The 10714-nt window shown below is 62.5% G+C and overlaps 1 protein-coding gene across 1 annotated transcript; it reads left to right on the plus strand.

The window, feature by feature from the left end:
* Nucleotides 1–915: 915 nt before the first annotated feature.
* Nucleotides 916–6535, plus strand: LOC115640571 (C5a anaphylatoxin chemotactic receptor 1-like). The gene is made up of 2 exons (XM_030543432.1): nucleotides 916–1049; nucleotides 4546–6535. Exons 1-2 carry the CDS (start codon nucleotides 1014–1016, stop codon nucleotides 5551–5553), a joined length of 1044 nt encoding a protein of 347 aa, XP_030399292.1. The 5' UTR covers nucleotides 916–1013; the 3' UTR covers nucleotides 5554–6535.
* Nucleotides 6536–10714: the final 4179 nt, after the last annotated feature.

Genomic DNA, 10714 nt, shown 5'->3' on the forward strand with positions numbered 1-10714 from the left:
CTACCTCTACCACCAACCTATTGCGTGACCTTGGCCAAATCTCTTCCCCTCTTGCTGCCTCAGTTTCCCCTTCCAGCCTTTGCCTATTTAGATTGGGCACTCTCTGGGTGGGGACTGTCTCTGCAGCACCTGGCACAACAGGGCATTGAGCTCAGACCAGATCTCTAGGTGACACCTTACTGTGAAATATACATTGTGAGCTGCTTGCACAGATGGGGAAACCGAGGCGGGAGGGATGGAAGTAACGTGGCTGGTTTCTCACAGGGAGCCTGCAGCAGAGCCGGGAACAGAACCCAGGAGTCCTGAGTCCCAGGCACCTCGGCCACAAGTCCCTGGCATTACATGATGCCAGAAGAGACACAACGACGCAATTACGAAGCTTCGTCAAGGAAAATCCAGGCCAAGGCCACAGGGCACTACCAGGCCCAGCCATCGCCGTCAGGAGGGACTTGTGTTGCAGTCAGGCCCCTTCTCAGGATCGGGGCCCCACTGCACCAGGCGCTGCACAGATGCATTGCAGGAGACCATCTCTGCCCCAAAATCAGCGGCACCAATATAGCCATTATCAATTATGGGGAGCAGCTCCATTTGCCAGCAGCACTAGTGTAGCTGTTATCCATCCTGTGCACCAGCACCTAGAGGCGCATGGTCCTCTCCTTTTCCCCCAGTATCCTGGTTCCTCATCCGTCAGAGACCTCTACACCTGCGGAGGCTGTAGGAGACCCAGGATATCCAGCCCCCCAACCCCTGCCCCAACCCAGCCCCCTTCAGGAGACACCAGCCTAGGACTGCCCCTGTCCTCCACACCTGAGATGATCTGCTCTCAGCCCTGCTCTTCTGGGGCGGGGACCACACTCCCCCTTAGAAGGGGCGCATCTAATCGCTTCCTGCCAGTGCCCTGGCTTTACTCAACTTTCTACCTTCCGCGCAGCCTGCAGAGACCCAGCCCCGGGAGTGCAGACAGCGCTGAGAGGAACAAACTCTGGTCTATCTCCAACCACAGCTCCCGGGCCATGGCGTCCCCCTTCCCCACCAGAGCCTGGGAGCAGGTAAGTCCAAGCCTTCATTTGACAGAGATTGCAGGGAGCTGGCCATGCAGCAGGGACAGCCCTCTACCAGCACCAGAGATGGGGGGAGCCCATGTCCCCATCCCTCCCAGCAGCCCAGACAGAGAACCCAGAGACCTGCCCCACTGTCCAGCCTACGAATAGAACCCAGAGTCCCACTTCCCTCTCAGAACCAGGGGAGAACCTAGGAGACCTGGCTCCCAGCCTTCCCCCTCTAACCACTAGACCTCACTCCCCTCCCAGAGCCAAGGATAGAACCTAGGAGACCTGGCTCCCAGCCTTCCCCCTCTAACCACTAGACCCCACTCCCTTCCCAGAGCCAGGGAGAGAACCCAGGAGTCCTCAGTTCCAGCCCCACCTTTCTAACACTGGAGTAGGGGTGTGCTAGAGACTCCTGGGTCCCTCTCAGCAGGCTGCTGCCCCAGCACTGGGCATGTCCAGAGGCATCAGGCCCCCAAGCCAGCCTGTGGGTCAGGGGAAGCGTGAGGGGCATTGGAGTTCACCTGTAACCAGGGACTCATCCTCAAGTGGGCTGGGGTCTCCAATGGGGTCCCACGGGAACTGGGTCGTGTCCTGCACTAGTTACAACTGGGATCAGTGTCCGGGATGGGAATATCAAACCCTCCCAGCTAACTTCAGCAGAGGGCCCAGAAATCAGGAAATCCTGAGAGGACCGGGGCAAGGACCCAGAGCGCGTGGGGAAACGCCGGGCGTTTTAACACATCCGCACGTCCCCGCCTGTGGCGAGGAACTGCAAACATCAGCCAGGGGCTCTCCCCTGGGGGCAGCAACTCTGGAACAGATCTGGGGCGATGGCAGAGAGTTGGCTGGACTGGGGCTAACACCGTCCTGGGATCTCAAGGAGGAGCAGGGAGGGGATTTTCCCTTTGGAGCTGACCCGGGGGTGACACTGCCGAGCCCTGGGTCTGGGTCTGGCTCTGGAGCACCGAGTCAGTCGGGGTGGGGTCAGAGCAGAGCCCCGAGGGTTCGAAGCCCTGCTGCAGAGAGAGCAATGCCTGGAGCTCCAGCTATTGTGCTGAGCCCAGGACATGCTCCGGGGTGCCATGATCTCCGCCTGTCCGTCCCTACACAGGGAGCAGAGAGTTGATCAGGGCTGGTCAGTTTTTACCGGGGTGGGGGGGAATTAAGCATTGGGACCAAGCACCAGGGCCGTGGGGGATCCTCCATCCCCGGCAGATTTTCAGTTCAGACTGGGAATTTTCCTAAAACAGTGGCTCCAGGGATGGTTTGCGGGGTGGCCTCTGGCCTGGGCTATCGGGGGGTCAGGCTAGACGGCCACAGGTCCCTGCTGGCCGGGGAACTGGGAAAGACTGAAATCAGGCAAATACCCACAGGAGAGCTAGAGACCAGCCCAACTGGCTCAGGGGGTGAATGGAGCAAGAGGGCTACTGTATAACAGGGTATGGCGGATGAGCCAGGACTCCTGGGTTCTCTCCCTGGCTCTGGGAGGAGAGTGGGGACTGGTGATTGGAGCAGGGTTGGGATCCAGGACTCCTGGGTTCTTCCCCAGCACTGGAAGACGAGTTGGAGATAGTGGTTAAAGCTGGGGGGACTAGGAGCCAGGACGCCTGGGTTCTCTCCCCGGCTCTGGGAGAGGAGTCAGGTCTGGTGATTAGAGCGAGGTGGGCTAGGACTCAGGACTCCTGGGTTCTCTCCCCGGCTCTGGGAGAGGAGTCAGGTCTAGTGATTAGAGCGAGGTGGGCTAGGACTTAGGACTCCTGGGTTCTCTCCCCGGCTCTGGGAGAGGAGTCAGGTCTAGTGATTAGAGCGAGGTGGGCTAGGACTCAGGACTCCTGGGTTCTCTCCCCGGCTCTGGGAGAGGAGTCAGGTCTAGTGATTAGAGCGAGGTGGGCTAGGACTCAGGACTCCTGGGTTCTCTCCCCGGCTCTGGGAGAGGAGTCAGGTCTAGTGATTAGAGCGAGGTGGGCTAGGACTCAGGACTCCTGGGTTCTCTCCCCGGCTCTGTCGCTGACTCTCTGTGTGACCTCCAGAAAGTTCTTTCACCTCAGTTTCCTCTAGTACAAGTTGGGGTCGATGCTACTGAAGCTGGGCAGGAGGAAGAGTTGGGAGACCCCCGTAGCCGCGGCTCAGGAGGGGCTGCGTTACTCTCCAAAGGACAGGGCCCTGTAGCACAAACCGGGGGTTGGTCCCCCCCCCCACCCCAGGGGGGCTGGCTGTGTGTGGCACAGCAGGCTGTGGGGGAGGGCAGCACTCTGGAGAACACGAGGTTAGCACCAGGGAACAGAAATCTGCTGAGACAAGAGGTCCCGGAGCTGTCTGGGGGGGCAGAAGAGCAGGGGCTGTGGGTCAGGAGTGAGTGGCACCCACATAGCTGGATGAGGAGAGGGGTTGGGATCGGAGGGGCTGAAGGTTGAGAGTGGGGTGACACTGGCAGAGGTGTGGGGAGACAGCAGGGGCTGCAGGTCGGGAGTAGGGTTGCCAACTTTGTAACTGCACAACACCGAACACACTAGCCCTGTCCCCTGCCCCACCCCTTCCCAAGGCCTCGACTCCCGCACTCCCTCCCCCCTCCCTCTGTCACTCGCTCTCCCCCACCCTCCCTCACTTTCACTGGGCTGGGGCAGGGGGTTGTGCTGTGGGCTCCAGCTGGGGGTGTGGGCTCTTGGGCGGGGTGAGGGATGAGGGGTTTGAGGCTCAGGAGGGGGCTCCGGGCTGGGGCAGAGGGAGCAGGTGCAGGAAGCGGGCTGGGGCTCCGGGCTGGGGTTGGGGTGCGGGAGGGGATGTGGGAAGGAGTGCAGGCCCTGGGAGGGAGTTTGGGTGCTGGAGGGGGTACAGGTTCCAAGAGGGAGTTTGGGTGTGGGCTCCAAGAGGGGACTCAGGGCTGGGGCAGGAAGATGGGGTGCAGGGAGGGTGGGGGTGCAGGCTCTGGGAGGGCATTTGGGTGCAGAAAGGGGCTCAGGGCTGGGGCAGAGGGAGGAGGTGCAGGGTACGAAGGGGGGTCAGGGCTGGGGGTGGGGTGCAGGAGGCGGTGCAGGTTCCAGGAGAGAGTTATGGTGCAGGAGGGAGTTCCGACCTGGGGCAGGAGTTTGGGGTGCAGGTTCCAGCTGGGCGGCTCTTACCTCAGGCAGATCCAAGCTGGCAGCACAGCCAGGCTAAGCCAGGCTCGGTGCCTGTCCTGGCTCTGCGCTGCTCCTGGAAGAAGCCACCATGTCCGGCTCCTAGGTGCAGGGGCAGCCAGGCAGCTCTGTGCAGTGCACACTGCCCACTCCCGCAGGCACTGCCCCCGGCCCATGGGAGCTGCAGAGCCGGTGCTCAGGGCGGGAGCAGCACGCGGAGTCTCCCTGGCAGCCCCTGTGCCTAGGAGCCGGATACGGAGGTTCCTTCCAGGAGCCGTGCGGCGCCGAGGCAGGCAGGGAGAAAACCAGATGCCTGGCAATCCTAGTTGGGAGTGAGACCACCGGCCAGGCCACGTGCTAAAGCGGTCACTTCTTCCCAGCTTTCCAGCAATGCCACCTCACCCATGGCCAACAACAGCACCGTGCCCACCTCCAACATCCTTGACCAGCTCTCGGTGGCCATCTTCGTGGTCTCCTCCCTGCTGGGCATGGTAGGCAATGGCCTGGTGGTCTGGGTCACCAGCTTACGCATGCGCCGGACGGTCAACTCGATCTGGTTCCTGAGCCTGGCGCTGGCCGATCTGCTCTACTCCCTGCTGCTGCCCTTCTACGCTGCCAAGACCGCCATGGGCCATCACTGGGCCTTTGGCAACTTCCTCTGCAAAGCCGTTGGCGCCCTCCTCTTCCTCAGCATGTTCGCCAGCGTCTTCCAGCTGACACTCATCTCGACCGATCGCTGCCTGCTGGTTGCCCGGCCTGTCTGGGCCCAGCAGTTCCGCACGCCGCGCTGGGCCTGGGGGGCAGCCGGCGTGGCCTGGGTGCTGGCCGGGGCTTTCTCAGCCCCCTACCTGGTCTTCCGGCAGGTGAACTGCCGGGGCAAGCGCTGCTTTTGCATCAACAATTTCGGGGATGTGGCGACAAGGGTGGCACGGCAGCAGGCCCTGATCGTGGTGCGGTTTGTGGCCGGCTTCCTGGCACCGCTGCTGGTCATCACAGCCTGCCACGTGGTCGTGATGCTGCGGGCTGGGCACCGGGGCCGCCGGCCCAACCGTACGGCCAAGGTGGTGGCTGCTGTGGTGTTGAGTTTCTTCCTCTGCTGGCTGCCCTACCACATCTTCAACTTCCTGCACGGCTGGGCAGGCAAAAGTGCAGCCATCAAGGTGGGCTCCTCCCTGGCCTTCAGCCTCACCTGTCTGAGCTGCTTCCTCAACCCCCTGCTCTACGCCTTCCTGGGCCGCCGCTTCCAGGAGGGGTTGCGGGGTAGCAGCCGCGCCCGCTGGCTGGAGGCTGCCATGGCCGAGGACTCACTGGGCTCAGGCAGCGGACACCGGCGCAACCGCTCGCGGGGCTCCACCACTTCCTCTGAGCTGCGGATGATGCAGCCGTGATGGGGCAGGGGAAGGGGCCAGGATCCCATGCGAGGGGAGTGGGGGCAGCTGTGGGATGGCACCGAGCAGTGCATGCTGGGAGCCCAGACTCATGCTGGAGCAGTGCATGCGGGGAGACCATGGGACATGGCGGAGCAATGCATGCTGGGAGCTGTCGTCATCTCTCTGGGCTGAGCTGGAGCAGTGCACGCTGGGAGCCTATGGACCACACTGGAGCATGGCATGCTGGGACCCCAGAGCCTCACCAGAGCAGTGCACGCTGGGAGCCCATGAGCCGCGCTGAAGCAGTGCATGTGGGGAGCTGTCGTCATCAGCATAGGCCATGCAGGAGCACTGCATGCTGGGAACCCATGGGCCATGCTGGAGCAGTGCATGCTGGGAGCTTATGGGTCACACCGCAAAGGAGCATGCTGGGAACTCTTGCCGTCATTGGCCACACCGGAGCAATAACAGGCCACACTCCTTTCCCATGCTGCAGGAACTCAGTGATACCCCTGGCCGCCACCCCGCAGGGTGGGCAGGGCTGTTACAAGGCTGTGGCCATGATGGTTGCCATGGATACCACCACCTGGCCACCATTTTGGGGCCTGGTTTTCAGACCGGGACAGAGTGAATCCTAAAACCAGGTTCTTTTTATACAGAAAGCTCAGATCTACTTTTGTTACATCGACCACCCCACTGGTTGGTGTATCCTTCCACCAGTTAATATAGTCCATCCAAAAAAAAAAAGAATTCTGGGAATCCAGCTTACTTTACACAGGAGCCGGCTCTACTTTCACAGGACAGCTACTGAGCATCCTTCCACTACAAAAGTAGTCCTCCAAAACACAGGTCTCAAAACTGGACCCTTTTTATACAGAGCCAGATCTACTTTCAGTATATTCTGATCGTGTGTCCATCTGCCAAAAAAATGCAGCCAGGTCTTCGGCAGTAATTCGGCTGCAGTGGGCCCTTCCATTCTGGGACCTGCCATCAAAGTGCCCCGAAGACTCATTGCGGGGGCCCCACCGCCAAAGACCCCAGGCCCCCAAAATCCTCTGGGCAGCCCTGCCCTTTTCATACAGAAGCCCTGTGACGTTCCTCCATAACGTGTGTGTGTCCTTCCGCCAAATAATAAAAGGTAAAATAGCCCCTTAAAAATCTGAAAATCAAGCTCCATCATATTCAGGACTACACTCCGTCACCTTCTTGCACTCTGTTTTGTGGCCTTCCACCACAAAATATAGTCCCTGAAACACACATGGGGAAGTGGTGCCCTTTAAATACAAGGGCTGTGCCTTATTACGCCCCCTTTTTATTACGTCTTCTTTCACTCAAAAGAAGTAGTCCACCCAACAAGCAGAGAGCGTCTCCCTATCTCCTTTGTATCCTATCCCACGCAGACGAAAGCCAGCAAAAAGAGTCCCTCCAATAAGCATCCTGAAAGTCATGCTCTGTGTTACACGCCAGGACTTCCCCGCCCTCTCCCCGAGCTTTCGATTCTTCCGCCCTCTCGGCAAGAGCCTTTCCCCCCAAAATGCGAATAAAGCTGCCAGAGCAGCTTGGGTTCCTATGAAAGACCAAAGGCAGCAAATGGGAATTTAGCACTTGGGGGGTGGCACCTGGATGGCACAGCCAGTGGGGTAGAGCTCTGCAAGCCCCACCTCTGGGCGGAGTCATGCCACTTAGTGGGCAGGGCTTGGTAAGCCCCTCCCATGGGCGGTGCCATGCCTTTTAGTGGGCGGGGCTGTGGCTCTGGCATTCCCAGTGGCCATCTAAGAAAAGAACAGGTGAGACTCGTCCACCATCACATGGTGAATCAGTGAGACAGCTGGGGATAGAACCCAGGAGTCCCAGCTCCCAGCCACCCCGCTCTAACCACCAGCCCCCACTCCCCTCTCAGAGCCAGGGAGAGAACCCAGGAGTCCTGGCTCCCAGCCACTCTGCTCTAACCACCAGCCCCCATTCCCCTCTCAGAGCCAGGGACAGAACCCAGGAATCCTGGCTCCCAGCCCCCCTGCTCTAACCAGCAGCCCCAACTCCCCTCGCAGAGCCAGGGAGAGAACCCAGGAGTCCTGGCTCCCAGCCCCCCTGCTCTAACCACCAGCCCCAACTCCCCTCTCAGAGCCAGGGACAGAACCCAGGAATCCTGGCTCCCAGCCCCCCTGCTCTAACCACCAGCCCCCACTCTCCTCTCAGAGCCGGGGAGAGAACCAGGAGTCCTGGCTCCCAGCCACCCCGCTCTAACCAGCAGCCCCAACTCCCCTCTCAGAGCTGGGGAGAGAACCCAAGAGTCCTGGCTCCCAGCCACCCTGCTGTAACCACTAGACCCCGTTCCCCTCTCAGAGCTGGGAATAGAACTCAGGAGTCCTGGCTGCCAGCCACCCCACTCTAACCACCAGCCCCAACTCCCCTCTCAGAGCTGGGGAGAGAACCCAGGAGTCCTGGCTCCCAGCCACCCTGCTGTAACCACTAGACCCCGTTCCCCTCTCAGAGCCAGGGACAGAACCCAGGAATCCTGGCTCCCAGCCCCCCTGCTCTAACCACCAGCCCCCACTCCCCTCTCAGAGCCAGGGACAGAACCCAGGAATCCTGGCTCCCAGCCCCCCTGCTCTAACCACCAGCCCCCACTCTCCTCTCAGAGCCGGGGAGAGAACCAGGAGTCCTGGCTCCCAGCCACCCCGCTCTAACCAGCAGCCCCGACTCCCCTCTCAGACCTGGGGAGAGAACCCAAGAGTCCTGGCTCCCAGCCACCCTGCTGTAACCACTAGACCCCGTTCCCCTCTCAGAGCTGGGAATAGAACCCAGGAGTCCTGGCTGCCAGCCCACCCTGCTCTAACCACCAGCCCCCACTCCCCTCCTAGAGCTGGCAAAGGGAGCCAGAGGTCTCTAGCCGGGCATAGCAGATGGGGTGAGCTGGCTCGCATGGGGAGGAAGAAGATATCTTTGGTTTCAGAGCTGGAAAGGGGAAGCCGAGGCCCCTGCTCTGGGGCCAGGGGAGTTTTTCACCAGAAGATGAAGCAACCCGGCTTCTCATCCCACCCATCGGGGAGGAAGCAAAAGCTCAGGGCAGAAGTGGGCAAGGGATGGCAGACCACCCGTGGAAAAAATACAGTGGGTGCTCAGGACCCACCGGCATCCCCACAGATCAGCTCCTCCCCCTCACTCCCAGCACCTCCTGCCCACCGCGGCTTGGGAGAAGGGGTGCAGAGGGGGGTGGAGTGGGGGTGGGAAGAGGTGGGGAGAGGTTTGGGGGAAGGGGTGCAGTGAGGGCGGGGCCTGGGGCAGAGCAGGGGTGGGAAGAGGTGGGGAGGGGGGGTTGGGGGAGGAGGTGGGGAGAGGGTGCAGTGGGGGCGGAGGGAGGTGGGAAGAGGTGGGGTGGGGGGTTGGGGGAAGAGGTGGGGAGAGGGTGCAGTGGGGGCAGAGGGAGGTGGGAAGAGGTGGGGTGGGGGGTTGGGGGAAGGGTTGCAGTGAAGGCGGAGGGGGTGGAAAGAGATGGGGTGAGGGGTTGGGGGAAGAGGTGGGGTGGAGGTTGGGGGAAGGGATGCAGTGGGGGCAGAGTGGGTGTCGATCACCCCCCAGAAACTGAGGCAGAGCAGACACCCCAGCCAAGCCCAGCCCAGCGCCCTAAGGCTTTGCCATGCAAAGGGGAGCAGTGCATGCTGGGAACACTCCCCCTCCCCAACTGGTCACACCTGGCTCCCAAGCGAGCCCTGCCCTGTGTCTGCACCCGCTCCGCCCGGACACCTGGGTTCTCCGCTGCCTGCCCCGCCCTGTGTCTCCACCCGGACCCCTGGGTTCTCCGCTGCCGGCCCCCCCATGTCTCCACCCACTCTGCCCGGACCCCTGGGTTCTCCCCTGCCGGCCCCGCCCTGTGTCTGCACCCGCTCCGCCCGGACCCCTGGGTTCTCTGCTGCCGGCCCCGCCCTGTGTCTGCACCCGCTCTGCCCGGACCCCTGGGTTCTCTGCTGCCGGCCCCGCCCTGTGTCTGCACCCGCTCTGCCCGGACACCTGGGTTCTCCGCTGCCGGCCCCCCCATGTCTCCACCCACTCTGCCCAGACCCCTGGGTTCTCCGCTGCCGGCCCCGCCCTGTGTCTGCACCCGCTCCGCCCGGACACCTGGGTTCTCCGCTGCCGGCCCTGCCTTGTGTCTGCACCTGCTCTGCCCGGACCCCTAGGTTCTCCGCTGCCGGCCCTGCCCCGTGTCTCCACCCACTCCGCCCGGACACCTGGGCTCTCCGCTGCCGGCCCTGCCCTGGGTCTCCACCTGCTCCGCCCGGACCCCTGGGTTCTCCGTTGCCGGCCCTGCCTTGTGTCTGCACCTGCTCTGCCCAGACCCCTTGGTTCTCCGCTGCCGGCCCTGCCCTGGGTCTCCACCTGCTCCACCAGGACTCCTGGGTTCTCCGCTGCCGGCCCTGCCCTGGGTCTCCACCTGCTCCACCCGGACACCTGGGTTCTCCGCTGCCAGCCCTGCCTTGTGTCTGCACCCGCTCTGCCTGGACACCTGGATTCTCCGCTGCCGGCCCTGCCCTGGGTCTCCACCCGGACACCTGGGTTCTCCGCCACCAGCCCTGCCCTCTGTCTCCACCCAGTGATGAGCTGCCAAAATCTTAACAACCGGTTCCCCACCCACGTCCTGCCGCTGACTGCCCCCCTCAGAACCCGCAACCCATCAACCCTCCCTGCTTCTTGTCCCCTGACCACCTCCTCCACCCTAACTGCCCCCCAGGACCCCATCCCCTACCCAACTCGCCCCACTCCCTGTCCCCTGACTGCCCCAGCCCCTTCCACCATTACCCCTACAGACCCCCGGAACTCCCACGCCTACCCAACCCCCCCGTACCCCATCCGCTGACTGCCCCCCCCGAACATCCGCCCCCTGCCCCTTATCCAACCCCTCTCCCAGCCCCGGCCTGCTCTGGGCAGCGTGCTGGACCCCGCGTGGCCACTGGAGCTCGCGACCCCCCCCACCTTGCTGCTAAAGAGGCAGGAGCTGCCGCGCTGCCCAGAGCGCTGACTCCAGCAGCCCCGCGCGCTGCGGCTCTGCGAGGGGGGGGAAGCGGAAGAGGAGCCAGGGGAGCCTCCCCAGCTGAGAGCTCAGGTGGGCCGGACGGGATGTCCTGCGGGCTGGATGTGGCCTGCGGACCGGAGTTTGTCCACCCGCCCGCCCCTTTAACAGCCG

This window comes from Gopherus evgoodei, unplaced genomic scaffold, assembly GCF_007399415.2.
Source record: "Gopherus evgoodei ecotype Sinaloan lineage unplaced genomic scaffold, rGopEvg1_v1.p scaffold_31_arrow_ctg1, whole genome shotgun sequence".
Lineage (NCBI taxonomy): Eukaryota > Metazoa > Chordata > Testudines > Testudinidae > Gopherus > Gopherus evgoodei.